At 37.5% G+C, this 27,399-nt stretch overlaps 1 protein-coding gene across 2 annotated transcripts in view; it reads left to right on the forward strand.

Moving 5' to 3' along the window:
- The window catches only part of ZNHIT6 (zinc finger HIT-type containing 6), a 73,686-nt gene that overhangs the window by 26,318 nt on the left and 19,969 nt on the right, over positions 1-27,399 (forward strand). For both annotated transcript variants that reach the window (XR_011463678.1, XM_005888436.3), the window contains exons 6-8: positions 10,464-10,532; positions 11,831-11,911; positions 13,473-13,550. Coding sequence is in view for 1 of the 2 variants with exons in the window: in XM_005888436.3 (XP_005888498.1) it covers positions 10,464-10,532; positions 11,831-11,911; positions 13,473-13,550 (228 nt within the window). In the remaining variant the exon portion in view is untranslated. The remainder of the gene's footprint in view (positions 1-10,463; positions 10,533-11,830; positions 11,912-13,472; positions 13,551-27,399) is intronic.

The raw sequence follows: 27,399 nt of genomic DNA on the forward strand, positions 1-27,399 counted from the left end.
TTTACAGAGTCTTAAAATTACTTTTTGTAAAAATGTCTATATGTGTATAACTGAGTCACTTTGCCGTATAGCAAAGATTGGCAAAACAGTCTAAATCAACTACACTTCAGTTAAAATTTTTTTCATTACTTTTTGAATAAAATTATAACATTCAAATTATATTGCAGTGATATACCTGGTATCCATCACTGTATTAACATCAGGAGCACTTTTTTCCTTCAATAATTATATGGCAATACATTTCTTAAAGGACAGGTTTTTGGTTTTGTTTTTGTGGGTTTGAGCTTTTTGTTTCTTTTTGGGCATGGTGTTTTATAAGTAGTATATATAGGTTTTTACCTTGCTGCAAACTAACTTTAGAAAAGAACAAAAGAAAATGAAATAATGGGTTTAGCAGTTATGGTCGTGATGAGAGAGGTGGATTAGAGAATATGACATAGTAGGTTTTCAGTGCACACTTGTTAACTAATTGAACATGGTTAGCTCTGTGGTTTCTTCCCCATAACTGATACAGTTTAATGGAAGAATTTCAAAGCAACAACAAGGACTTAATGCCTCTATTCTTTCACACTGTTTTTCTAATGGTTCTTCGGTTAATCAGGTATTTCCTTACTGGGGCCATGTAGACAGTGGTAAGGAAGTTTTTACTCCACACATCAGAGAGGGTGTGCCTTTCCATGGCAACAGGCAGCATTCACTCAAGTGGAAACCAAACATTGTTGATCATGTTATGGTCCCCGTATTGGTTCAGTTAGGAAAGTCTGTCCTCAGCCACCAAGTCTGCTTGTTCATCTCAGGAAGGAGTACCTTTCCACTGCCTTCACTGTGGCATCTATCATCTATAGCATCCAGCAGCTGTCATCTTCTCCCATGCAGGCCCATCTTGCCTCACCCGGGATTACTAGGGAACCTCTAAGAAACTCTCCGTACCTTCAGTGTCTCCTTACCTCAGTCACTCTTATACATTGATGCCAATACATCTTCTGAAAGCACGTGTTTACTCTGGTGGTCACCTGCTCAGAATCCTTTAGTGCTTCTGTGCCCACAGGAGTCATTAGCTCCGAGATACCTTTACTGGTCACAGGCAGAATTGCCAGTAGGTGAAATTTGTCACCTCACCAGCTTTGAACTATCTGAAGGTCTCAAGTGTTTTACCCTTTTCTGTGACCTAAAATTACCTTCCTTTATCTCTCCCTACCCGCCCCCCATTTCAAATTGCTTTTTCAGCAGTTGGAAATACCTCTTTCAAATATTTCTTACTTTAAGCAGTATGTTCCTGTTCCTCTAAGGATTGGGATCCATACTAAATAGTAGATTTTCATAGATGCCCCCACCTGATTTCCTAGTGTGTTCAACTAAAGGCACCCAGAGTGGTTATTCCTAATCCTAGAATGCCTTCCCCTTTCCTGTTTCCTAGACATCTGTGAAAATACACATGGTAGCTCATCTTCTCCATTATTTCTCCTTTGCCAGGGTTCCTATGGTACATATTTTCTCCAAGTTAATGTAAAACAGATGCCTGCATTTAGTGCTGGTGTTCAGTTTTTGGTATGCATGTATCTGCTCTCCTTTCTGTATTCTAGTGTTTCTTGGGAATGGCTCTGTTGACATTTTGAATAGGACAGTTTTTGTTGTGTGGCACTTTCGTGTGCATTACAGGAAGGTTGGCATTTCTGGTCCCTGCCCACTAAATACCTAAAGTGCTCCCCAGTCTCGGAACAATCAAAACTGCCTAGCCGCTTCCAAATGAGGTTGGTGCCACTCCGGGTGGAGAACTGCCTTATTAAGTGCTCGAATATATATTAGTTATTTGAAGCAAAATGTACTTTTTGTTCATTTCGATCTTTACCTACTGTATCTGTTTTCTTAATGTACTGTCTACCACATACTCCACAAGCAGGTTAACCTGTTTCCTATTATGATCATGTATTACCAGTAGTGAAACTGGTTTTTAAAAGAGCAAAATATAACTGGAACTTCTCAAAGTATTTCATAATGATGTGAGGCATAAAATTACGGTTTTCATTCTCCCCAGTTCCAGTAACCCTTTGCATTCACTCTTTCAAGAACATTTGCTATGGTACCAATCCTAACAAAATAGATGGGTTATTTTTATGAAGATAGTTATGTTTATTTTTGAGGCTTTAAATTTAAAAGATAAAATTTAAATTTCAAAAGATAAAATGCCTGTGAGTGAAGGATTATGTGCGTTTATTTATTATTGAAGGGTTTCACATTTTTGTAGATTTTCTTTCTGCTTTAAGTTAAAATAAGATTTTATAACCCACAGTGGAATAAAATTCGTTTTTCCTAATAGTCCATTGGGTGTTATTTTCTGTTTCCAGATTTTATAGCAGTTGACAATATATTGATTAATCTATCTTCACTATGGCTTAGAAATGCAAGAAGGAACCTAGAAAGAAAAATGTAATCCCTTGTATGAAACAAGATGCTTTATTTGCATGAAATAAAATATTCAGTTCAAACCAGTTTGAGCTATAAATGTGGTGTATTATTATATAGGCTTTCATAACTGAATGTCCACAGGTAGGATGGACTTCAGGACTTCGGGTACAGTGACTCATTGTATCATGAAAGACCCAGTTTATAGATGATTCTTCATTGTATTTTCTGTGATGTCCGCCAAATCCTTCTAATGGTTTAGGTAAAATATTTAGGAGTGCTTGTTTCCCAATGTAACTGAACAGGAAACCTGAAATTCACTGTGATTGGATCACCTAGGTCATCTGCCCAATCCTGAGACCTTGTGTCCAGGAGAATATAAGGTGTGACTTTCTTAAGCCAAACAGTAAGTGTGTAGTCCTAGAGATGGGGATGGGATCTATTATTCACCAAAATCTGATTTGGATTAGGAAGGAGAATGGAGGTAAGGGATTGCCAAGGAGACAGAATGTCCAGGATAACTCTTAAAAGTGATTTTAAAATATGGAGGCGAGTGTTTAAAATAAAATTGAGATCCATTTGAGTTATTAGTACAGAAAAATACATGGTTTGTTATTGAACTTTGATTTCTGGAAAGTTCATTATAGTATGCTAGATTGCAGCATAAACTCTTAAGAGTTAAAGTGCTGCCTGGGTTCAAACCCCAGCTCTGCCACTTTCCAGCAGAATAATAATGTTGGAAGAGTGCCTGACTTGTCTTTACCGTAGTGTTCTCTCCTATAAATGAAATAGTAGCCTTTATCCCATAGAATTATAAGAATTAAATTAATTGATACATATAAAACACTTAGAACAATGCCTGGCATTCAGGAGGCACTTAATAAACTAGTCAGCCTTCTGAATCTGCCAGTTCTGCATCTACAGATTTAGTCAATCACAGATTAAAAATATTTGGGGAAAATCTTGGAAGGTTCCAAAAAAGCAAAACTTGAATATGCTGTATACCAGCAACTGTTTACATAGCATTTATATTGTGTTAGATATTATAAACAATCTAGGGATGATTTTAAAGTATTTGGGAGGATGTGTGTAGGTTATATGCTGATAGACATTTTATATAAAGGATTTGAGCATCTTCAGTTTTGGTATCTGTGCAGCAGGGTGCAGGGGAAGACTGAACCAACTCCCCCAGGATACCAAAGGATGACTGTTGTTTACTGCTGTTGCGACTAGCGAGTGCTTTCTGGTATAAGGCTTCACTGGTAGTTTGCATAACCTGTAGACTTTTCTGAGTTAATGAATGGTATGGGTTCGACGCCTGGATCAGGAAGATCCCCTGGAGGAGGGCATGGCAACCCACTCCAGTATTCTTGCCTGAGAATCCCATGGACAGAGAAGTCTGGCGGGCTACAGTCCGTAGGGCCATGAAGAGTCAGACACGACTCAAGTGACTGAGCACGCACATACACATGGTAGTCTGAAGATCAGACTTGTAGAAAGTTTAGCTTTCACTTACCTCATGACGTCACCTGTATTTATGAATCATAAGTAAAAATTTCAGGCATATTTAAACTGCACTGTATCAGCAAGCTTCTCCACAAGCTTGTAGGAAATACTTCCCTTAATAACTTCGAACAAGAGTTGAAGAGTTAATGGCCTGAATATACTGTAGAAACAGTTATTAGGAGAGTTAAATAGCAGGATGACAGATTTCCTTCTAAGCTTTCATTTTGCTCTTCTTTAAAAACCTGTGTTGGTAGTGCGTTAATCAGAATAAAATCCATATTGTTTGACAGAACATTCAGAGCCTTTAGCAGTCTGGTATTAGTCCACATGTCCAGTTTCATAAACACTGAATTCCATGAAAGTAGAGTTTGGTTATAAACTCGTGGCACAATATTCTAAGTTGAAGACCCTGCAATGTTTCTGTTCTAAGCTTCATAACTCACAGGACATTAAATTGAATGTAAAATTATAACAGTAGTAATAACAGTAACTAACATTTTTGGTTGTGGTGTTCTGAGCTCTTGACCTATACATACTCACTTAATCCTATGATATAAATATTGTTCTCCCTGTTTTACTGTGAGAACGCTGAGGCATAGGGGAGATGTGTCTCTTGCTCAAGATCACATGAAGTAATAAATTTTGTTAAGAGTAGGATTCAAACAGAGTCCACTTCACCTCTCCCCTCTCCTACCTCTGGGCATTACAGTATATTGGATATCTTTTCTGTGTACAATGTCAATAAAGAACAGAGTTCTTTTATGTGAAACTCTATACTCTTCTTACAGTGATTTGGAAGGAAAAACGTGCGTTGGTGGTTCATTCACTGCCCTTTTAAAAAGAGGCTGCTTTGGGCTCATCCCCTGTGTCTCTTTGCATCCCTAATGCTCAGAGAGCCCTCGTAAGTGGTCTTTGAGTAAATGTTGGTTAATCAGTGATGTAATGGAATGAGAATTGGCAATTTTTTTAAGAAACAAAAGTGTTCATGTGCATTTAAACTTTGTATTAGAAATCTTAGTTCTTAGAATTCAGTCTCCATATGTTACTCTTGCTGCTGCTGCTGCCGCTAAGTTGCTTCAGTTGTGTCTGACTCTGTGCGACCCCATAGACGGCAGCCCACCAGGCTCCCCTGTCCCTGGGATTCTCCAGACAAGAACACCGGAGTGGGTTGCCATTTCCTTCTCCAATGCATGAAAGTGGAAAGTGAAAGTGAAGTCGCTCAGTTGTGTCCGACTCTTTGCGACCCCGTGGACTGCAGCCTACCAGGCTCCTCCGTCCATGGGATTTTCCAGGCAAAAGTACTGGAGTGGAGTGCCATCGCCTTCTCCAATGTTACTCTTAGTTGCAGCATATTTCTTGAGGCACAAAGCTTTGAAGCTGTCAGAAGATTAAATAAGGAACCCTAGTTCTGGTTGAGTAATAATTTCTGAGATAAACACTTTAAAATAGGACTTCTAATAATAAAATATTTTTTATTTGGAAAAACTTGAGAATTTTCCCCTGAATATTCATCACTTTTATTTATTTGTTTTTAATAGGATAATTGCTTTACAGTGTTGTAATGGTTTGTGCCATACAGCAGCGTAAATCAGTCATATATATATATATCCTCTTCCTCTGGAGCCTCCCTCCCACCCCCGCCATCTCACCCATCTAGGTCGTCACAGAGCACAGGCTGGGCTCCCTGTGTTATATAGTAGCTTCCCACTAGCAATCTGTTTTACATATGGTAGTGTATATATCGGAGAAGGCAATGGCACTCCACTCCAGTACTTTTGCCTGGAAAATCCCATGGATGGAGGAGCTGGTAGGCTGCAGTCCATGGGGTCGCTAGAGTCGACATGACTGAGCAACTTCACTTTCACTTTTCACTTTCATGCATTGGAGAAGGAAATGGCAACCCACTCCAGTGTTCTTGCCTGGAGAATCCCAGGAACGGGGAAGCCTGGTGGGCTGCCATCTATGGGGTCACACAGAGTCGGACACGACTGAAGCGACTTAGCAGCAGCAGCAGTGTATATATGTCAGTGAATAAAATATTTTTAAGTTTAAAAAGAATGTTAAAATTATTCTTGTCTTTTCTGTGACTTCCCCATGAAAACATCTTTGATTTTTCTGATAATAAAAAATAGCCAGTCATTATGTCGACAGTTTATTTAATACAGACACACAGAGAAAGAATTAAGTCCTTTCGTAATGTTAAGAAATAACCATTGTTAAAAATTTGGGGCGTATCCTTTATACTTCTAAATACAAAGTCATGAAGTCAGAAGAGTAGTTGAGTATATAAATACATTACTTCCCCAGCCCCAAATTTGTGTTTCATCCACATATTATTATCTTGGAACTGTGGGAGAGAATGAACCTCAACAGTTTCTAGTAAGCAAGAGTTGTTGAATAAATGTCCTATGTTAACTCAGTAAAATCAAGTGTAAAATAATACTTATTTTTGTCATTTAATACTTGTTCACATAGGTGTTTCTCAGTCTTTTCTCATTATCACCTCCCAAGGAACCTTTTTAAACATTTTCCCTCAAATTGCTGCCTGCCCGCCCGCCCACCCTGATATTTTGATACCACGTATGTATCTGTTTATGTACTGGAACCCTCCAAAGGGCCACAAACAAACAATTATACTAATTTTTTCTACCCTCCTAAGAACCAGTTTTCAGCCTCTTGGGAGTGATGCTTCCCACATTGAGAATGTATGGTGTGTGTGTGTGTGTGTGTGTGTGTGTGTATTTGGGAGAGGAGGAGAAAAAGCTTTGCTGTGCATGAATGATTACTTCAGTTTCATGGCACTCAGAGAAGGAGCCAGTGTTTTTATTACCTTGTCAGTTTGTCCAGAAGGGAACATTAGATTTAATTGTTGCCACCATTACTTCACTGGTCTATTATCGAACTACAAACATCGTGCTTTAGGGTGCCTAAGTTGCTGAGAATATTCTGGGTATAGTAATTCCATCCTTGAGAACGTTGATAAATATGGCAAGGACACAATGACATCTTTCTAATTGAAGGCATTTTGTTGAATTGAGGGAACAGAAGTCCTAATGCGTTAAGAACAATAATAAATATTTAAACCTCTATCCCAGTGGTTGTCAAAAATCATGATTTTGCCTCGCAGAGGACATTTGCAGTATTGGGGAACATTTTTAGTTGTCACAGCTGAGGGAGTGGATGTTGCTAGTGGCATCTCATGGTGAGAGGCCTGGTGCTAAATATCTTGCTAAACATCTTGCAGTGCGCAAGGTGATGTATCCCCACACCGTGAACCATAATAGAAGTATCTGGTCCAAACTGTCAGCACTGCTGAGGTTGAGAAACCCAGCTTTATCCTAATGATTCTATATCTTGGAATCTATATTTAGAAAATAACCCAAAACTCAGAAACAATTGTATGTATGCCTAGAGATGCTCACTGAAGCATTATTAATTTTAATCTTTTTTTTTTAACAAAGTATTCTTTCAGAAAACTTACAAACAAAAGAGAGGGGGACTCAGTCCCCCCCCAAAATAATGTTGTTGGGATTTTGATGTATGTATTCTTTGAAGTAGGACTTTTATCTCTATATGGGCTTCCCTGGTAGCTCAGCAGTAAAGAATCTGCCTGCAATGCAGGAGATGCGGGTTTGATCCCTAGGTCAGGAAGATCCGCTGGAGAAGGAAATGGCAGTCCCCTCCAGTATTCTTGTCTGGAAAAACCCCATGGACAGAGGAACCTGGTGGCCTGTAGTCCATGGGGTCACAAAGAGTCGGGCACGACTGAGTGACTACTTTGACTTTCATATAGTGACATGCTGCTATTCAGTTACTCCGTTGTGTCTGACTCTTTGCGACCCCATGGAGTGTAGCCCACCAGCCTCCTCTGTCCATGGAATTCTCCAGGCAAGAATACTTGAGTGGGTAGCCATTCCCTTCTCCAAGGGATCTTCCTGACCCAGAGATCAAACCCGGTCTCTTGCGTTGCAGGCGGGTTCTTTACTGTCTGAGCCACCAGGGAAGCCCATATCGTTCTATATACGTATGAAAAATGAAAGAGTTAATTCTTTCAGACTTAGAGATTTCATTGCCTTAGTCAGGACCACATCAATTTCAGGAACACTAAAGAACCACTTCAGAGGGAATTAATTAACTCATTCATTTCAGGAATTTTTTATACTGTACTCTTCAACCTTTTTGTCCACTGTCTCTTAACTTTTAGATTCCACATTACTGTTCACAGATGCCTCTTATACTATCATAAAGTGAAAACATAGAGGCAGTTTTTCAGTGACGTTAACTAAGTTCTCTGTACCAGAAAAGGTACATGATAGCCCCATCCCTGAGGCCATTCTTCTGTTTTTCTTTACTGTGATGTAAGAACAAGAACAAGTGGTAAAAAATGGGAAGCAGTCATAAATGTCTGGAGAGTCGATAAATAGATTTTGGCATTCTTCGTGCAATGGAATACTATGTAATGGTTAAAATTAATGAACTAATTTACATGTATCATCATAAGTCTCCAAAGCATAACATAAAGAGCATGACATGAGGTATTTAGAGTATGATAACATTGAAATAGGTGTTGCTATCACACAAAATATTGCATAGATATGTTTATATATGTATTAAAAATGTAAAACCATAAATGACAAAAATAGATACCCAACCTCAGGATAGTAATTACCTCTCTTAAGGAGAAGGGAATTGGATCAAGGACCAGTGAAAAGATTCATCAACCACATTTATAATCTTACATGTCTTAGAAGAAAGTATCTCAAGCATATAAATATGGCAACATGCAAGTTGGTTGACTATGTCTATGTTGAATGTTTTTATTCTTTTTTTGTTTTTAAGCTAAATACACTTTTCAGATTTGTTCATGTTTTAACTCGGGCCAAATATAAATAGATAATAGGCATAATTTAGCAATATATAATAAAAGAGTAATGAATGATTCCCATATAGCCACAACTAGTTAACTAAAACTAATAAAATCATTTCCAAGGACTTTTCTGTCTTTGTTTTTGGAATGTTAAGTACTTTCAGAGGGTATCTGGGGTCCACTGAATGTTAAGAAAGGCAAATGGTTCTTGAAATTACTCAAGCAACAGTTGCGGTGATTATGATTTACAATTCCAAAACATGACAAACTGGTAATCTTTCCTCTTCCCTCTGTAACTTAAATATATTTAGAAGGAAACCATATTGTACATTAAGATTAAAAAATTACTTTACTTCATACTAAGAAATGTGGTGTCTCTTGGCCTCTTGATACTGATACTATACTTACCTATTTCACAGATAGCAAATACTGCAAGATGTTTCATTTTAGAAGAATTCTTTATTTAAAATCAGTAACTGTTGTGTTTGTGTTCAGGTTTTTCTGTTTTTTTTTTTTTTTTTAAGTTTTCTCCTCTGAGATTTTAGATATCCAACCTTTAAATCAGTAAGGGATGCTTTACAACTTAAATCTATCCAAAAAAAAAAAAATTTAACATGATTGCTTCTTGTATAAGTGGCACTATCAAGTATCAATATGTGTTTCTCTAACTAGTGCCCAAAACTATCTTGTTACTGAAGAAAGCATCCATAAGCAAATCTGTGATAACTTACATTAATAGAAGGATTTTTACTTAATTTTATGTTAGTCTTCACACAAAAAATTGACCAAATCATATAAATGTTTGGTGGGAGATATTCTACCAGATTGTATTAAAAAAAATTATTTTAGATTTTGGGACCATGCTGCTAAGGGATATATTTATAGGAGATATTGACTATGGCTTGTACATACAGCTAGCAATAAACTTGCCGGTGGGTTGTTAGAAATTTATTTGCCAAGAAAGAAAAACATGTATAAAATGATCATGTAGTGAAGACATTTAAATTTCTGTAATGGATTGAATATTTTGAGCATTAAATGTTTTTAAAAAGGAATGGTCTCCAAATTTTGATGTATCAGATAGAGCATATGGCCATTTTTCTAAAATCACACATTTAGTGAATTGTTACAGTTGATTCTGTGTCAAGCCAAAGTTTAGACTAACAGCGAACAGACTAACTCAGAGTGCTTTCTGCTTAGCAACCAATTTGTTGTCTCCTGTTTTGCTACTGAATGCACGTACTCATGGCTCAGAAGTGTATCTGCAGCCAGCTGGTCTCAACTGGACAATACTTCATTCACCTAATTTCCAAACTAGTCAGGCAGAGACATCAGCTTTTTATTTTTAGTCATGAGGAAATTTATTTGTAAACTTCAAGTAGTAGCTCACTGATCTCAGAAGCCCCTGAACTATGAGAAACTGCCTTTTAATTCAAGAATGCGAAATCCTTGGAATTTCTGTTCTGCTTAATATTTTTTCCTCTTAAAGCCTCTTGCAAGTATATTGTTTAAAAAACATAACCTCTAACATTCTAGAAAAGAGAAAATAGCTTTTAGTATAAAAAAATTTTAAACTCCAAGAATACTTTTAGAATAATTATCTGAAAACAAAAATTTAGGAAGTTAGTTGTGTGTTCAGATTTCTGTTTTCTGCCTTTATCCCCCACATGATTGTTTTCTCTCTTAGAAAACAACAGTTTTGTTGGCATGTGAAGCTTCAATTTCCTCAGAGTCAAGCTGTGTACGTAGAAAAAAGGTATAGTATCACCACTTTCTATTCACAATTTACTTGTTTTCATTACGCCTCCGTATTTAAAATAAACTGTTAGATGTGATGTCAGTAGTAGAATGGATAACTAAGTATGGTATAGTCATACAATGAAATGCTACACACCACTGAAAATGAATCAACTACAATTACACACATCAACATGGACAAACCTCAGAAGTAATGTCTAGTGAGAAAACCAAGTTAAGGAAGAATATAAAGTATGATTTTTGTATGTAAATATGGAAAAAAATAAAAGTATACTTTTTAGGAATACCTCAATGGCACCCCACTCCAGTACTCTTGCTTGGAAAATCCATGGATGGAGGAGCCTGTTAGGCTGCAGTCCATGGGGTCGCTAAGAGTCAGACACGACTGAGCGACTTCACTTTGACTTTTCACTTTCATGCATTGGAGAAGAAAATGGCGACCCACTCCAGTGTTCTTGCCTGGAGAATCCCAGGGACGGGGGAGCCTGGTGGGCTGCCATCTATGGGGTCGCACAGAGTCGAACACAACTGAAATGACTTAGCATAGCATAGCATAGTAATGGTAGAACTCTGAGGAAAGTGATTAGCACAGAAATCATAATAGTGTTTACTTCAAGATGGGGACAGATGTGAAGGAGAGCAGCATAGGGAGAATCAGGAGGGCTGAATCAAGAGGAAACCTCTTCAGGCAGGTGGTTATACAGGAAATGAAAACTAATCCCAAATTCTACTATGATAAAATTACTGCTATTAACATCACAATGTGTCCTCAGAAAATACATTATTTTGGACATGAATATGTATACTCATAATTGGAATTAATTCACATAACAGTTGTTTATCCTACTTTTTTCATATTATGAACATTTTCAGATACCATTTAAAAATTTGAATGGTGGTATACTATTTAATTCCTTGGGTTAAGAAAATTTTAAAGTTGCCTTTTAAATAATGTCTTTAGCATATATTCATACTATGCATAAATGTCCTCTCTTTGTAATTGCCATATCAATTTTAGGGAAGAACTTTATTATTTAAGGTTGCATGACTGACTAACAACAGGGAAAGGACTTACATTTTACAGGTAGGGATATGTAGCACAGTAGTGTATATGAATATGTATGAGCTTTTTTCCTAAGTAATTTTTGCTTAAAAGGACATTATATTTTGCCAAGACTAGAATAAAAGGTCTATGTTCAGTTTTTTCTCTAAAGCCACAATAGTTAATAATTCTAAATTAACACCTTTAGTAGAAAATTATAAATAATAAATTTTGTTTTTGTTTTTGTTGGGAAGAGTACCAGATGATAAAACTATTAATGAAATCCTAAGACCTTACATTGATCCTGAAAAGTCTGATCCTGTAATTCGTCAAAGGTATGTTTCAAAAATCTTGTCACTTTCTGAAATTATTCTACATAATGAGGTGTGTATTATGTGCATATTTAAATAAAGCCATGTTTTTATTAGAATGTGATATTTTCATAGTTTACTTTCTGTCCCATTTCCTTGGGGTGTACTCAGGGCTTTGTCAGTCAGAGGTGATGTTTTGGGTGAGAATTTTGGTTATAGTAAAAATAACAGTACTTAACACTTTGTATTAATTCATTTAATCCTCACAATAACCCTTTAAAGTAGATTATTGCCATTATATCCATTTTACAGGTGGAGAAACTAAGCCTTAAAGTGGTTAAGTGACCTCATAAAGCTAATAATTAGGGAAGTAGGATTCAAATTCAGGCAGTCTGGATTCAGAGTCTGTACTCTTAGCCCTTAAACTAAACTGCCTTTCAAAGTTGAACTCAAAACTCTGAAAATTAGAGTTTCCAAGTAGTTAAAGACAGGAAATCCTGTTTCAGCCAAGTCTTCATAAAACTAAGTAATGTAGTTCTGCCTCCTGTCCAGAAATACATGGACAAAAATGGTTAACATAGCATAGTGGAAAGATTCAGTTATGAATATCTGCTTTAGAATAGCTAATTTTGTCTCTTATTAGCTATGTGATCAGGAGTCAACTTACTTACCTAACTTCTGGGCCTTAATTTTTTCCATCAGTAAAATGAGAATGATGATGTTTACTAGATAGAGTTGTTATGAAGCTTTTAAAAAATTACGTATATAAGGTTCCTGGTACAGAGTCTTATACATAGTAGCACTGAAAGAAGGAAACTGTTAGCATGTGAATGTGTTTCTGAGCAGGAGTTTCTTTTCACCAGGTGATACCTGCTTAAGATAGTCATGCTTGGTTTGTTTTAAATTTTAAATTGGGTGAATTCTAAAGCATCTGATTCAGTTTTAGTTAAATCTTATCTTCTGCTTTTCATAAAAAATGTTGACACAAACCCGATCTATGTTGCATACCATACAGTGTCTTTGGGACCACTACCATGTTTCTTTTCCTTTTACTGTAGTCGTTGTTTAGTCATCCAGCTCATGTCTGACTCTCTGCAATCCCATGGGCTGTAGCCCCCAGACTCCTGTGTTTGTGGGATTTCCCAGGCAAGAATACTGAAGTGGGTTGCCATTTCCTTTCCAGGGGATCTTCCCAACCCAGGGATCAAACCTGCATCTCCTGCTTAGCAGGCAGGTTCTTTACCACTGAGCCACCAGGGAAGCCTTTCCTCTTGCTACGAACAATCTAATTGTTATTACTGGTCATATATTTAACAATAAGGCAAAATACCTGTGATCAAATTGGATACTTTTTTAAAAAATTAAATAAATTAGCAAGATTAATGTGTACAGAGAGAAGATAGATAATTTTTTTTACACTTAGATTGTTGGTTAGAAAATATCTTTAACACTTTTTCTGTGCTTGGATAGGTAAATTTTAAGTATTATAATCAGCTACTCATAGATGCTTAGTTTTCCATAGACACAGTTTTAAAATACACCAAAAAGCAGTTTTACTTCCTTTAATATGACTTTTTTATTTCAGGTTGAAAGCCTACATTTGCTGTCAGACTGGGGTCCAAATTTTAATGAAGGTAGAAAATATGCAGCAAAATTTAGTAAGGTAAAGTTGCTTCTCTTTCCATTTCTTTAAATGTTTTCTAATTCTGTAATACAACTAAATAGCTTGCTTAGTGGAAGTGGCTAGTTATTTTACTAATTATCTGGCTGTCAGCAAAGCCTAGGCTTTTAAAAATGAACTTCAAATTAAAATTTTTAGATAATCACACATCATAATATAGGATAAATGCAATTGAAAAATCACCCTGGTTAGGGACATGGAAGCAACCTAGATGCCCATCAGCAGATGAATGGATAAGAAAGCTGTGGTACATATACACAATGGAGTATTACTCAGCCATTAAAAAGAATGCATTTGAATCGGTCTAATGAGGTGAGTGAAACTGGAGCCTATTATACAGAGTGAAGTAAGCCAGAAAGAAAAACACCAATACAGTATACTAACGCATATATATGGAATTTAGAAAGATGGTAACAAAAACCCTGTATACAAGACAGCAAAAGAGACACTGATGTATATAACAGTCTTTTGGACTCTGTGGGAGAGGGAGAGGGTGGGATTATTTGGGAGAATGGCATTGAAACATGTATAATGTCATATATGAAATGAGTGGCCAGTCCAGGTTCAATGCATGATACTGGATGCTTGGGGCTGGTGCACTGGGACGACCCAGAGGGATGGTATGGGGAGGGAGGAGGGTTCAGGATGGGGAACACGTGTATACCTGTGGCGGATTCATGTTGATATATGGCAAAACCAATACAATATTGTAAAGTTAAAAAAATAAATAAAAATTTTTTAAAAATAAACAAAAAAAAAAAGAAGAAAAATCACCCTGGTTAGAATATTTTAAAATAACATCATGTGCAACTGAAAGGTTTTAAATTCCATTGTAACTTATTTCAAGAAATATTCTGTACAGGTGTGTGTGCATGCATCCTCAGTCATGTCCAGCTGTTTTACAACTCCATGAACTGTAGCCCATCAGGCTCCTCTGTTTATGGAATTTCCTAGGCAAGAATACTGGAGTAGGTTGCAATTTCCTACTCTAAGGGATTTTCCCGACCTAGAGATCAAATCAAAGTCTCTTGCATCTCCCGCATTGAAGCAGATTCTTTACTACTGAGGCACCGAGGAAGCCTATTCTATACAATAGAGTTCCAATGTTCCAGGTTTTGCTTTAGGAATAAAAAAATTTGTGTGATAAACTGACCATTGAATATATCACAGTGGAAAGAACTCTACACAGAACGTGAAGAAAGCCAGGCTCTAACAAACATTGTGATTTGAGAGTTTTAATATCAGTAGGTTCTCTGTCCCTTCTTTAATGGGTTGATGAAGTAGACAACGTTGACAGATCTTTGAGAGTCCCTGCAGTGTGTCCTTAATAAGTGCCAGTTACGTGTGCATTACACTAAATTGCAGAACACTGATCTTTTAAGATCTGTGATGCTTTGCCCCTTTTGTTTCATTAACAAAACTACTAGATTCACTTCAGACTAAATATGATTGGTCCCGTCTGCTTGTATCGCTTAGAGATTTAAGCATCCAAGCTGTGAAAACAAAGCTGGGTTTGAATCCTGGCTCAGTCTGCTTCTAATTACATTAACTTGAGTAAATTACATAGCCTAACTGCCTTAGTTTCCTCATCTCTAAACTGGGGGTAATAATAATCAGGTTGTCATGAGAGATTGAGATAAATATTTAGCACATGGTAAGTGCATGCTTTTATTATTACTATTGCTACTATTGCTGTTATTACTACTGTTACAACAGATAAATGGATTCTTACAAACATCTTCCAAAATTCAAGGAAACCAAAATTCCTTGAATTCCTTACCTATTATAAAAGGTAAGGTAAATGTAAGATACTGCATAGTTTAAAGTTTATAATATAGGATAGACTGCTTAGGCCCAGATAAGTGTTCATTTTTGACTTGGAAATACATACTGTTAATCTGTGAAGAGAGAATGGGAATGGTGATCTCAGCTTGTCCTAGAGGACAGAGTTTTCTTGGAGAGTGACAGAAATGCCTGGAGCATGACACAACCCAGAGGGGAGCAGTTGGTAAAACCTTTTCAGGAAGTTGCATTAGAAAGAAATCCGAACATAGCAAGACAGGAGGATACAAGTGAGATTGGTAGATTGTATTTTAACAAAGGACCAAAGAGGATAAACCTTCACCAAAAAAGGTCAAAGGACTTACTGCAGTGAAGATCAGATGACCTAATTCAACTTCTCTGGGCTCCATTTCCCTGTAAGAGCCTTTAGTTTCTCTTATGTTATGGCTTTCCTTCTTTAGAAACTTAAAAAGGACTTCTATTGGGCCTTGGATTAACCTTTTTAATCCCCAGAGGGGAGACAATGGTACAGTAATAAAGTAAAAGATGAGTAGTATTGACTTTAAGGAATATCTAGAATACTAAACCCAAGCCAAACTGAGTAACATGAAAAGTATTCTGACTTTCCCTTATCTATGTAGGAAAACATGTCCTCCAGATTTCCCCATTTGAGTTGTTTACTTAAACTGAATAATATATGAAAATGCTATCAAAGAAGAGGAAGCAGTAGCTTACAACCAAGGTCTAAGAATTTTGTTTTTAAAAATTGCCATGCTGCGTAACTTTGACTAGTGATGTTTTTCACTTTAAGGCAATAATAATGTTAGAAACTCTTAAGTGAGATACCTTTTATCCTGAAGGTGGACCTATGTTGGGCTAAGGTACATCCTTATATCTCTGACTGTTAAGTCAGCCTTAAGTATAGTTATCCTAATTTCTACAAAACTCCCTAGTTTTATTAGTTTCCATGCAAAGAGTTGACTCATTGGAAAAGACTCTGATGCTGGGAGGGACTGGGGGCAGGAGGAGAAGGGAACGACAGAGGATGAGATGGCTGGATGGCATCACTGACTCGATGGACGTGAGTCTCAGTGAACTCCGGGAGTTGGTGATGGACAGGGAGGCCTGGCGTGCTGCGATTCATGGGGTCGCAAAGAGTCAGACACGACTGAGCGACTGAACTGAACTGAATCATGAATAATGAAATTTGATACTATGGAGATACATTTAGAAGTATATTTTTTTTATTAAATATTTTTAAACCTGTGTTCATCACATTATACATTCATAGATAGGCTAAGATGAGCGTTTACACTTCATTGTATACTTAATTACAGTTACACCATTAAAGGAAAGTACATTCAGAGAACATCTAAGTAAGATTATTATAGGTTATAAAATGCAGGCTTCTAATTTAAAATAAGGAGGATTTTATTATTTCCTGAAAAGTACTTAGAAGACTGAAACATATTTTCCTTGTGGCTTTCTGATTTTAAATATATCATACGATTTATAGCACTCCAGTAACTTCAGAGTAGTCTTTTGACCAAATACTTGGTATTGGTGATTTCCACTGGTTGTGTTTTTCATTCTTAGAGGGTTTATGACAATTGTCCCATTATATAACTGATCAGCTAGAGCAATCTTAAATTTTCCCATGCTTTAGCTTTACTTTATTCAACTTCTATGTTTGGATTTAGGTGATCATAGAATGTGTATCTCACCCTAAGGAATTTGTTACTCTTTAGGCATTTTCTTTCCAGAATACACAGGATTGAATTTGTATCTTCTTATAAAAGTAAGTAGGCTTCCCTTGTAGCTCAGTTGGTAAAGAATCCACCTAACCTGAGTTCGATCCCTGGGTTGGGAACATCCCCTGGAGAAGGAAAAGGCTACCCATTCCAGTATTCTGGCCTGGAGAATTTCATGGGCTGTATAGTCCATAGGGTGGCAAAGAGTCGGACACGACTGAGCGACTTTCACTCACTCACTCACTATAAAAATATGTCTACTTAAGTAAATCCATTCATTCATCCAGCAGACACTTAGTGAATACCCATTGCGGTCCAGGTGTTAATAAACATTAGACTGAGAGCAGCAAGGAAGGGGAAGGCAATGGCACCCCACTCCAGTACTTTTGCCTGGAAAATCCCATGGATGGAGGAGCCTGGTGGGCTGCCGTCTGTGGGGTTGCACAGAGTCGGACACGACTGAAGCAACTTAGCAGCAGCAGCAGCAAGGAAAACCATTCTTGACTCTGGAGCTCACATTCCCAGTGGAGGAGAATTCATGTAAGATACTCTCTTGCACATCATTTCTCACCATGTTTCTGTTTTCAGAGAGTAAATGAGTGTTTTGAAGCAGAAAAGGCTATGACAGTAGTACCAGGCACCATCAGAGGCAGCCATTATATTGCTGCTAACTTATTAACAAAATAAGTTAGAATACTCCAAGCTTTGATGTAGTTCATTCAGTTGTAATTTTTCAAATCTATTATATTTTAGACCTATATTTTACTATTTACTTTCCATAAAGACTTATTTATTTTCCATAAAGAAATTCAGATGCATTTTCTATTGTTTTATGTTTACTTTGTTGCTGCTTTGATGTTTATATCAGATCCTGATTTTGATAACAATGTAGTTTAAGCTGTTGTGGGATGAATTCTTTTCAGATTTACTCAAAAGCCATTAATTAAGCACATTTACTCTCCTTGGCCTATAAATTACAAAATTGGAGTTTATATAGGACTGAGTAGGGTACAGTTTTGTTGTAATGAAGAAAACAGACATGAAGCAAAGTTGACCGGGGTGCCTGGTGTGGATCTGTCTTCTGAGAGATGGAGATAAGGTCTGGAGAGGGTTAAGGCACATTGAGTTTCAAGTAGAAGTGTCATCATTTTCTCAGTCATTACTTTCAAAAAGAATGGCCTTTCTATATTAATCCCTTATTACTAAGCACCCTATTTCTGTATCCTTTGAGCCTCAAAAGCTTTTTATAGATTCCTGCATTCTTGTCTTAACATTTATCTCAATGAAACATCCCATATGGTGATAAACTCCCTTTTGAAAACAGTGGCTGCCATATGCATCTTCATTTTTATATTCCTGAAAGTGCTGAGTCAGTGACTTTCCCATAGTAGGAATTCAGTCTTAACTCTTTTAATAAGTAGTGTGGTGGTGGTTTAGTTGCTAAGTCATGTCCGACTCTTGTGACCCCAGGAACTGTAGCCTGCCAGACTCCTCTGTCCATGGGATTCTCCAGGCAAGAATACTGGAATGGGTTGCCATTTCCTTCTCCAGGGATGTTCCCAACCCAGGAATCGAACCCAGGTCTCCTGCATTGCAGGCAGATTCGTTACCAACTGAGCCACGAGGGAAGACCCAATAAGTAGTATCAGATCAGATCAGATCAGTCGCTCAGTCGTGTCCGACTCTTTGCAACCCCATGAATTGCAGCACGCCAGGCCTCCCTGTCCATCACCAACTCCCGGAGTTCACTGAGACTCACGTCCATCGAGTCAGTGATGCCATCCAGCCATCTCATCCTCTCTCGTTCCCTTCTCCTCTTGCCCCCAATCCCTCCCAGCATCAGAGTCTTTTCCAATGAGTCAACTCTTCACATGAGGTGGCCAAAGTACTGGAGTTTCAGCTTTAGCATCATTCCTTCCAAAGAAATCCCAGGGCTGATCTCCTTCAGAATGGACTGGTTGGATCTCCTTGCACTAATTCATTTAAATATATGTGTGCTTGCTATGCGCTAGGAGTTGATACCACTTTAAAGCAGGGTTCGGACAGCTTTTTTGCGAGTGGCCAGGCAGTACAGTTGCAATTGTCAAGCTGCCACGGTAGCACATAAACAGCTATAGACAGTACATAAATGACTGTCTGGGTATGACTATAAGACCTTATTTACAAAAACAGACAATGGACAGAATTTGGCCTGCTGACTGTATTTGCCAATTCCTGTGTGCTTCAATTCTCAGTTCTCTAAAATGAGAGAGCAAGATAGATTATTAAAACAACTGCCAAGTATAATGTAAAGTTTCTTCAGAAAAAGCACTTGTTCAGAGAACAGGCTTTTTGATATGTAACCTTGACCTGAAGTATCAATAGGTTAAGACTGATCAAGTCTTTATTTTTCATTTATTCAGTTAATATTCATTGAGTCCCTTCCATATGCCAGCACAGTGCTAAGCCTTAGGAACACATAGACATCTAAAAGACTAGCCCTCAAGATGCTCACAGTTGAGGAATGAAGATAGGTATGTGGTAAATGGTACAATACATATGTATTTAATAATACAGCATAGCAGAAAACATGGGCATCTTTGCCTGTCAGTTTTTGATGGGTGCACAGACCAGTTGTCTTCACTCTACTTCCAAAAATCGACATATAGAGCAAGGAGTTGAGACTTTAAACCCAAACCAAATTAAAATATTGTCCAAGCTTTGATTTCATGAATGTCACAGAAAATGTTATTACTCTTTTGTGGGGACTACCTATTGTACTGGAGAAAGCAATGGCACCCCACTCCAGTACTCTTGCCTGGAAAATCCCATGGATGGAGGAGCCTGGAAGGCTGCAGTCCTTGGGGTCGCTGAGGGTCGGACACGACTGAGCAACTTCACTTTCACTTTTCACTTTCATGCATTGGAGAAGGAAATGGCAACCCACTCCAGTGTTCTTGCCTGGAGAATCCCAGGGACGGGGGAGCCTGGTGGGCTGCTGTCTCTGGGGTCGCACAGAGTCGGACATGACTTACAGAGATTCTATTAGTTGTTTCCTACTATGCTGGTTGCTGGTTGTAGTTAATAATTTCAGAACACTTTTTTCTTTTTTTTAAGCAAAAAGCAACCAGCAAAAGAATGAGCTATTTCTCTTGGATGATTTTATTTCCATGCTGAGAGGATGTTTTTTAAATAAAAAACTAAAGGTACTTTACTTTCTTTGGATCTGTAACTTGAAATATTTAAAAATCATTTACTGTGAAGTTGAGGTAAGATACTTTTTCCTATGCCCTTTTAGAGAAATTGGCTTTGCCTCCATAAAGGCCTCAAGTGAGACCCTCCTGACTTCTTTTTTTTTTTTTTTTTCTGACTTCTTTTTGATTTTCACTAACACCCACCCACCAGGAAGCAAAGACCCCCTCCCCTCAACTACTACCTTAAAGCAGAGTGACCCCCCAGCTCAGGTTACTTGCTCAGATTCTCACTTCCAAGACTCTGAATTCTGCCTGCAAGGCACCATCTCTCAGACTTTGTTGATTCTGAGAACCTGGTCTTTTGCCTGTGTCACCTCCTCCTGGTCTCTCCTTGCTTTTCACCTCGCCCAGACACCTACTGGAGAAGGCAGTGGCACCCCACTCCAGTACTCTTGCCTGGAAAATCCATGGACGGAAGAGCCTGGTAGGCTACAGTCCATGGGGTCGCTAAAAGTCGGACACGACTGAGTGACTTCACTTTCACTTTTTACTTTCAAGCATTGGAGAAGGAAATGACAACCCACTCCAGTGTTCTTGCCTGGAGAATTCCAGGGACGGGGAAGCCTGGTGGGCTGCCGTCTATGGGGTCGCACAGAGTCAGACATGACTGAAGCGACTTAGCAGTAGCAGCAGACACCTACTGGCTGATTTTGCTCCCTTAGCATAAGCATCTCTCCAACTGATTATTTAACCTGTTTCTTTTCTCAGAACATTGCTTCTCAGATTTCAGTGTCCATCATAATTATCTAGGACAGATGAAAATGTTGATTTTCAACCCGCCTTCAAAGTTCTGGGTTTAGTCAATCTCACACAGAACCTGCATTTTTTAGTCTCTGCCTCCTAGGGGACCCTGACAGAAGTTATCCCTGGAACCACACTTAGAAACTCTGCCCAGAATGGTAAACTCCTTGAGGACATTTTTAAATCCCATACAAGTGTCTAATGTGTTTTCTATATAAAAAGTATTTGGTAGATGTTTATGCAGTTGAGTTGTTGAAGTTGTATGTAGAAATGTGTAACATTAGAATGAATTTTTGAAGTCAGATTTCTACATCTTTAAAGATAGGGTCTGTACCCTTTGCCTAATCGAACTAGTAATAGGAAACTAAATCTAATTTCAGGCTTACAGAGAATGATTGAAAAGTATACTCTGAACATATTCTAAATAAAAAATTTATAATATACATGTTAAGTTAGGATATTTAAAAAAAAATATCCTGCCATTAAGGAACTGAAGACCTTTGAACTTAAGATTATTTTGATAATAATGGTCTAGAATTAAATATATATCAGAGAACATTAAAGGAATTCCAGGATTGCTAAAAACGGCATTAACTGCTTTCAGATGCCTTGTCTTATGTAAATAGCCAGAGACCGGTTTTGCCTTTTAGTTAGATCCACTGAAAATAACTGTGATGAAGGAAGGGTTAGTGACTAACAGTGTGCTCTCTAGATGAGATTACTTAAACTTCCTTTTGTTTCCCTTTTGGAATTTAATTCTAGTAATGAATTCTGCAGAGATAAATGGGGGGAAATCACTTAATCTAAGACAGTTGTAAACAACCTTGCAGATTAGTAGAAGATGCCATCATCAGCACTCACTCATCTCATTAAGAGATGCATTCCCAGTAAAATTGTACTTTAAATGTTTGTAATATGTTTTTGTTTTGATCAGTTTTGTACTAATAATAATTAAAATTATTCTATCCAGAAGAAATTTTAACACTTAAAGCCTTAAGGTCATAGATAATAAAATGAAATTTTTACCTAACATACACATTTTTGTTACAGGGAAGTATAACTGGGTGCTAAGTAAAAGGTTTTCAAGCATGAATGTATTTAGGATAAAATTCTGTGGAAAATTGAAATGGAAAGACAATCAAGGAGAAAGAAAAACCATATAAGATTTCTAACTATTAAGGAAGAACTTGTTCAAACAGTTTTTAAGTTGGTGATACTGGTACCATTCTCATTTTATTTAAATTCCGGTGAATTTACTTAAGAGTGATATAACATTTTCATTTTAAATTATCAGTATGTGCACTGCCCTACAAATTATGTTCTTTATAATCTGTTTAAACTTGTGAATAAAGATTTTTAAATGAAATTTTAGATGTCTGTTCTAAAATGTACAAAGGTATCTTTGTTTTCTAAAATTATTTTAGTTATGATAAGCAGAAAAGTGTGCAGAACGTGCATAAGTTTTCCCAAATGGAGACATACACAAATGTTTGCTGCAAGGGTGTTTAAAATCAGAGTTAAATCTAAAGGCTGATGGATGTCTTTATGGAACATATAAGTATTAATGACACCCTTATATTGAGTGCCTCCTACTGTTTTTTAAGTACTTTGTTAAGCATTTTATACACATTACAATTATGTTACACAATATATGCCTTGGGCTTCCCTGGTGGCTCAGTGGTAAAGAGTCCGCCTGTACTGCAGGAGATGAAGGTTTGACCCCTGGGTCCAGAAGTTCTCCTGGAGAAGGAAATGTCAACCCATTCCAGTTTTCTTGCCTGGGAAGTCCCATGGACAGAGGAGCCTGGTGGGCTACAGTCCATCGGGTCAAAAAGAGTCGGATACGACTTACCGACTAAACAACAACATACGTACATTATACATCATAAATATGTTTCATTACCCAGAAAGCCCTGACTGCAAATTTGTAACCACTAACTATTAAACCAGAGTACACGTTCTTGGAAGATGTAGAACTCAACCCCAGTTCTTTGTTACCCATTGCTGGGATTATTGATTATTTTCCAAAGTGAGAATCATAAGCAGGATGAGTACGTGCTCAAAATAGTCTTAACCGTTGGCCACATTTTGGATCTAGACTCTAGAACAGAGGAAGCAAGGGATCATTTCAGAACTAGAAAATGTTAGAATCAACCTGAAGAATGTCTGCACACATAAAGAAAATATGTAGCACAGGTTGCTAAATACTTTCATCATCTCACAACACATCCAGTGATGAAATGGGTTTCATGTGTGGCATTCTGCTTGAGACAGTTTTATGATAAGAATTGTAAACGTAGCTTTAGAGAAGTTTACTCTTACTTAGCTCCAGGGAAGCTGAAACTCAGCTGGATGGATGAGTGGTTGAAGTTTCAGCTGCTGTGAACTTGTGAATATTAATTTGAGAGACTGTACAGAAAAGTTGATCCAAAATGATATGACAGTCAAAGTCTTATCAGATGATAAGCCCACGGTTTCCATAGTAATGATCTCATTTCAACTATGTACTATTTTGATTATTGATTAAGAGGATTATGTAAAACATAAAAAGTTTTCTCTAAAAACTTGGAAAATAAATTTTAACTCTCAGCTTGATGTTAATCCACTAATTTTATCCATTCTAGTTACATTACATAATAACTTGTACCAAATTTTATATATTCTGCAAAGAGAATAACAACATATTAAAATTTCTAGGTGATTCATTTTAGCCAAAGTACCTCATCTCCTTTTCAACTAGACTTCTCACTGAAATTCATAAGTACCAAAACTGAATTCTGTGTGTGTTCCCATATTCTCTATCTATTAATATCTTGTGGAGAAGGCAATGGCACCTCACTCCAGTACTTTTGCCTGGAAAATCCCATGGATGGAGGGGCCTGGTAGGCTGCAGTCCATGGGGTCACCAAGAGTTGGACACGACTGAGCGACTTCACTTTCACTTTTCACTTTCATGCTTTGGAGAAGGAAATGGCAACCCACTATCTTGTACATGTGTTTCTTCCTAGAAAGCCTTCATCTTTTCATCTCTAGTGAATACCTAATAGTTCACCATTGTATTCCCAGTTCTTGAAACAGCAACTGGTACATGGTAGACCTTAGTAAGTATGTGTTGAGTGAGGAATAACCAAACAGACAAATGATTCTATGGTGTAGTTAATCCATGAACTACTTAACATTTAAGCAAGTTATTTGGAGGAACATGATCATATTTTCCAAAGTGATACTTCCTAATGAAGACTGAAGGTGTATAAGACTCTTGCATTTAGTCTAGCACCAGAAGAAAGATATGCTTTGTTAACAGGAGAAAGGCTACTTAAAATTCCCTGTGTTAATTAGGAGAAAATCCATGCAGGGGGAAGGATTTTTAAGAACCAATTAAGGAGGGAAGGAGCTCAAGTTAGCAAATGAAGTGCCTAGATACTACAGGCACCTCTGCAGCCTGAAAGAACATTTGGAGGTGAAGGTTTATTGAGTATCTACTTAGGTTTAGATTTCTATCCTGACACATGTCCCAATGAAATGTGATAGCTTGTTTCTTTAACTGGCACTTCCAATAAACTGTAGGGTTTACTTCTGTGAACTTCCATTACCTAGGAGACTATCTTTGTCTTAGTGTTAGTCATTCAGTCATACCTGACTCTTCGACCCTAGTGGACTGTAGCCCTCAAGGTTCCTCTGTCCATGAGATTTCCCAGGCAAGAATACTGGAGTGGGTTGCCATTTCCTTCTCCAGGGGATCTCCCCAGCCAAGGGTTTGAACCTGTGTCTCCTGTATTGCAGGCGAATTCTTTACCATCTGAGCCACCTTACATGGTAGATACTAAATAAATATTTGAGGAATTGATTAATGAATGAATGCTAGGGACTGTTTACAACATTTTCATGTGCATTAATTCTAATGAAGCATGTACTGTATCTCTATAAGATAGGGATCGTGGACTCTGAGAAATTGAGTTACCCAAAGAAACCAAATTACAGTTACAAAGCCAGGATTTGGACTCAGGTCTTTTTGTCTACAGAATTTCTGCTTTTTTCTACTGACTTGTCCATCATATAAATGATGAATATAATTCCTGAAAAGTATGTTATTTCCCTGCTAAAGATGCAAAATTACCTTTGAAGTACAAAGTCTTATTACTAACACTAGTTTGGCAAGTTACGTTTTAGAAACATTTTCACCTATTAGATTTAATCTTTACAAGCTAGCTGATGAGCTAGATAGCTTTTACAAGCTAGATAACTTTCATCATTATACTGATGAGGAAAACTGAATACTCTTGAGAAATCAGAGCATATAAGGACCTGTGATAAGACTGGAACCCAAGCCTTCTGGATTTACAAGTAATTGAGCTTACTACTAATTGCATCTAGAATAAAAGCCTTGTAAAGCCCTCTTTAAAGAATGTTTTAAATTGCGTAGTTGGTCAGTTTATTTCACTACATCCATAGCTTTCATGTCATCAATAGACTGGGATCATCTACCTGTGTGTTTCTGAGCTGTAGCGCTTTATGAATGGAGGCAGGTGTCTGCACTGCCCCCACTCATGCCAAGTATGTGGAGTCCTCATTTACACGTTTACATAAATTACATAAAAGTCCCAAAACGAGGTGCAGCAAACTACTGGTTCAACTACTGTTATATTTTTAATATGAAAACTAAGTGAAATTAGGTAAGAAGAAAATTTGACTTTGGCAAAACCTGTTTCTAATGTGACATGGACAGTTTGAGTTGCAAAAATTGTCACACGGGAGTATCATCTGGAGAAATTTTAACTAATGCCTTTTTCTTTTAAACAGAAGAGTTAAAAAAAAAAAATGTCTGACCCCTGTATTTAGTTTGGTTTTACATGTGTTAGTTTGAATTTATGTATCCTTTTTTCTCCTACTCTGGGTCTTCATTACCTATCTGGTTTCTTTCTTCCTTTTCATTTGGATTTTAAAAACTAGTTTGTTCACTTAATCTGTTCTCTTTCTCCTCTATTGAAAAAAGTTTAGTACTTTAAAATTACTTATTTTAAAGGAATTTGATAAGTATGAATCTAAAACATTTAGTTTATAATTTATTAACTTTACTGAATTCCGGAGAAGGCAATGGCACCCCACTCCAGTACTCTTGCCTGGAAAATCCCATGGATGGAGGAGCCTGGAAGGCTGCAGTCCATGGGGTTGCTGAGGGTCGGACACGACTGACCGACTTCACTTTGACTTTTCACTTTCATGCATTGGAGAAGGAAATGGCAACCCACTCCAGTGTTCTTGCCTGGAGAATCCCAAGGATGGGGAAGCCTGGTGGGCTGCCATCTATGGGGTCACATAGAGTCGGACACGACTGAAGTGACTTAGCTTACTGAATTTAGTTTATACCAAGATAAGTCATACTTGAAAAACATTTGCCTATCAGATAACAATAAACTGATTTATGTTAAAGCTAAGTTTTTTTAAACACCAAGAGATTCAACTGTGTACAGTTTGCACTTTTAACCTAGAAACCTAAATTAAGAAATAATACACAACTATGAAGAATATAGGTTAAGTGCTGCCTTTTGTAGATAAATATCAAAAAACTTGCACAGTTTTAGAGCTGAAAGGATCTTAGTGATCACCTTATCCAATGACCTTATCTTGTAGTGGAAAAATTCTGTGGCCTCGGGATTGCTATTGAACTGTTAAATTTGGAGAATATTCTATTTTAGTTCACCTGTTTTTTAAGGGGGTGAAAGGGAAGATGATCTAAAGGTCGTCAGTGGTTAGATAGGAAATAGAATGGTTTGTGACTCCTCTCTCTTTTTTTTTAAATCTGTGTCTCCTTTTGAGTTATGGGAAGTTTAAAAAATCCTAATTTGCTAATAAAATGCAGAGAAGGAAGTTCAAGAACTTGGCCAGTTTCTTTGAAAATTAGTAACAGAGCTAAGCTTAAAAGCATACCCTTGAATATCAGTCCCCTTTTACGTATATGATGTCAATCACTTAATACCTGTTTAGCCTCCTGAGCTGTGCTGCCCTTGCAATGCCCCGGTGAAGGTGCCTACAGCTGGGTCGGCTAGTGAGCCTGTGAGAGTAATAAGCAAGTGAAATAACAAGAGGAAATGTCTAAGAGAGTCCCTAAGGGAAAAAGAAAAGACAAATGTTGGTATGTTAATTCTTTCAAACCCAAGTAGTTTGTCTTGTGGTAGTAGAACCCTTTTACTAATGGGAACACCAGAGTTCGTGAAAATTTCAAAAAAAGATGAAGCTTTCACTTGGGATTCAGTGACTTAATGGTTTGCAAAGGAGCTGACTCCTAAAGGTTTTGGGCAGAGCCAAGCTAGACTCTACAGCTTG

Source organism: Bos mutus, chromosome 3 (assembly GCF_027580195.1).
Source record: "Bos mutus isolate GX-2022 chromosome 3, NWIPB_WYAK_1.1, whole genome shotgun sequence".
Lineage (NCBI taxonomy): Eukaryota > Metazoa > Chordata > Mammalia > Artiodactyla > Bovidae > Bos > Bos mutus.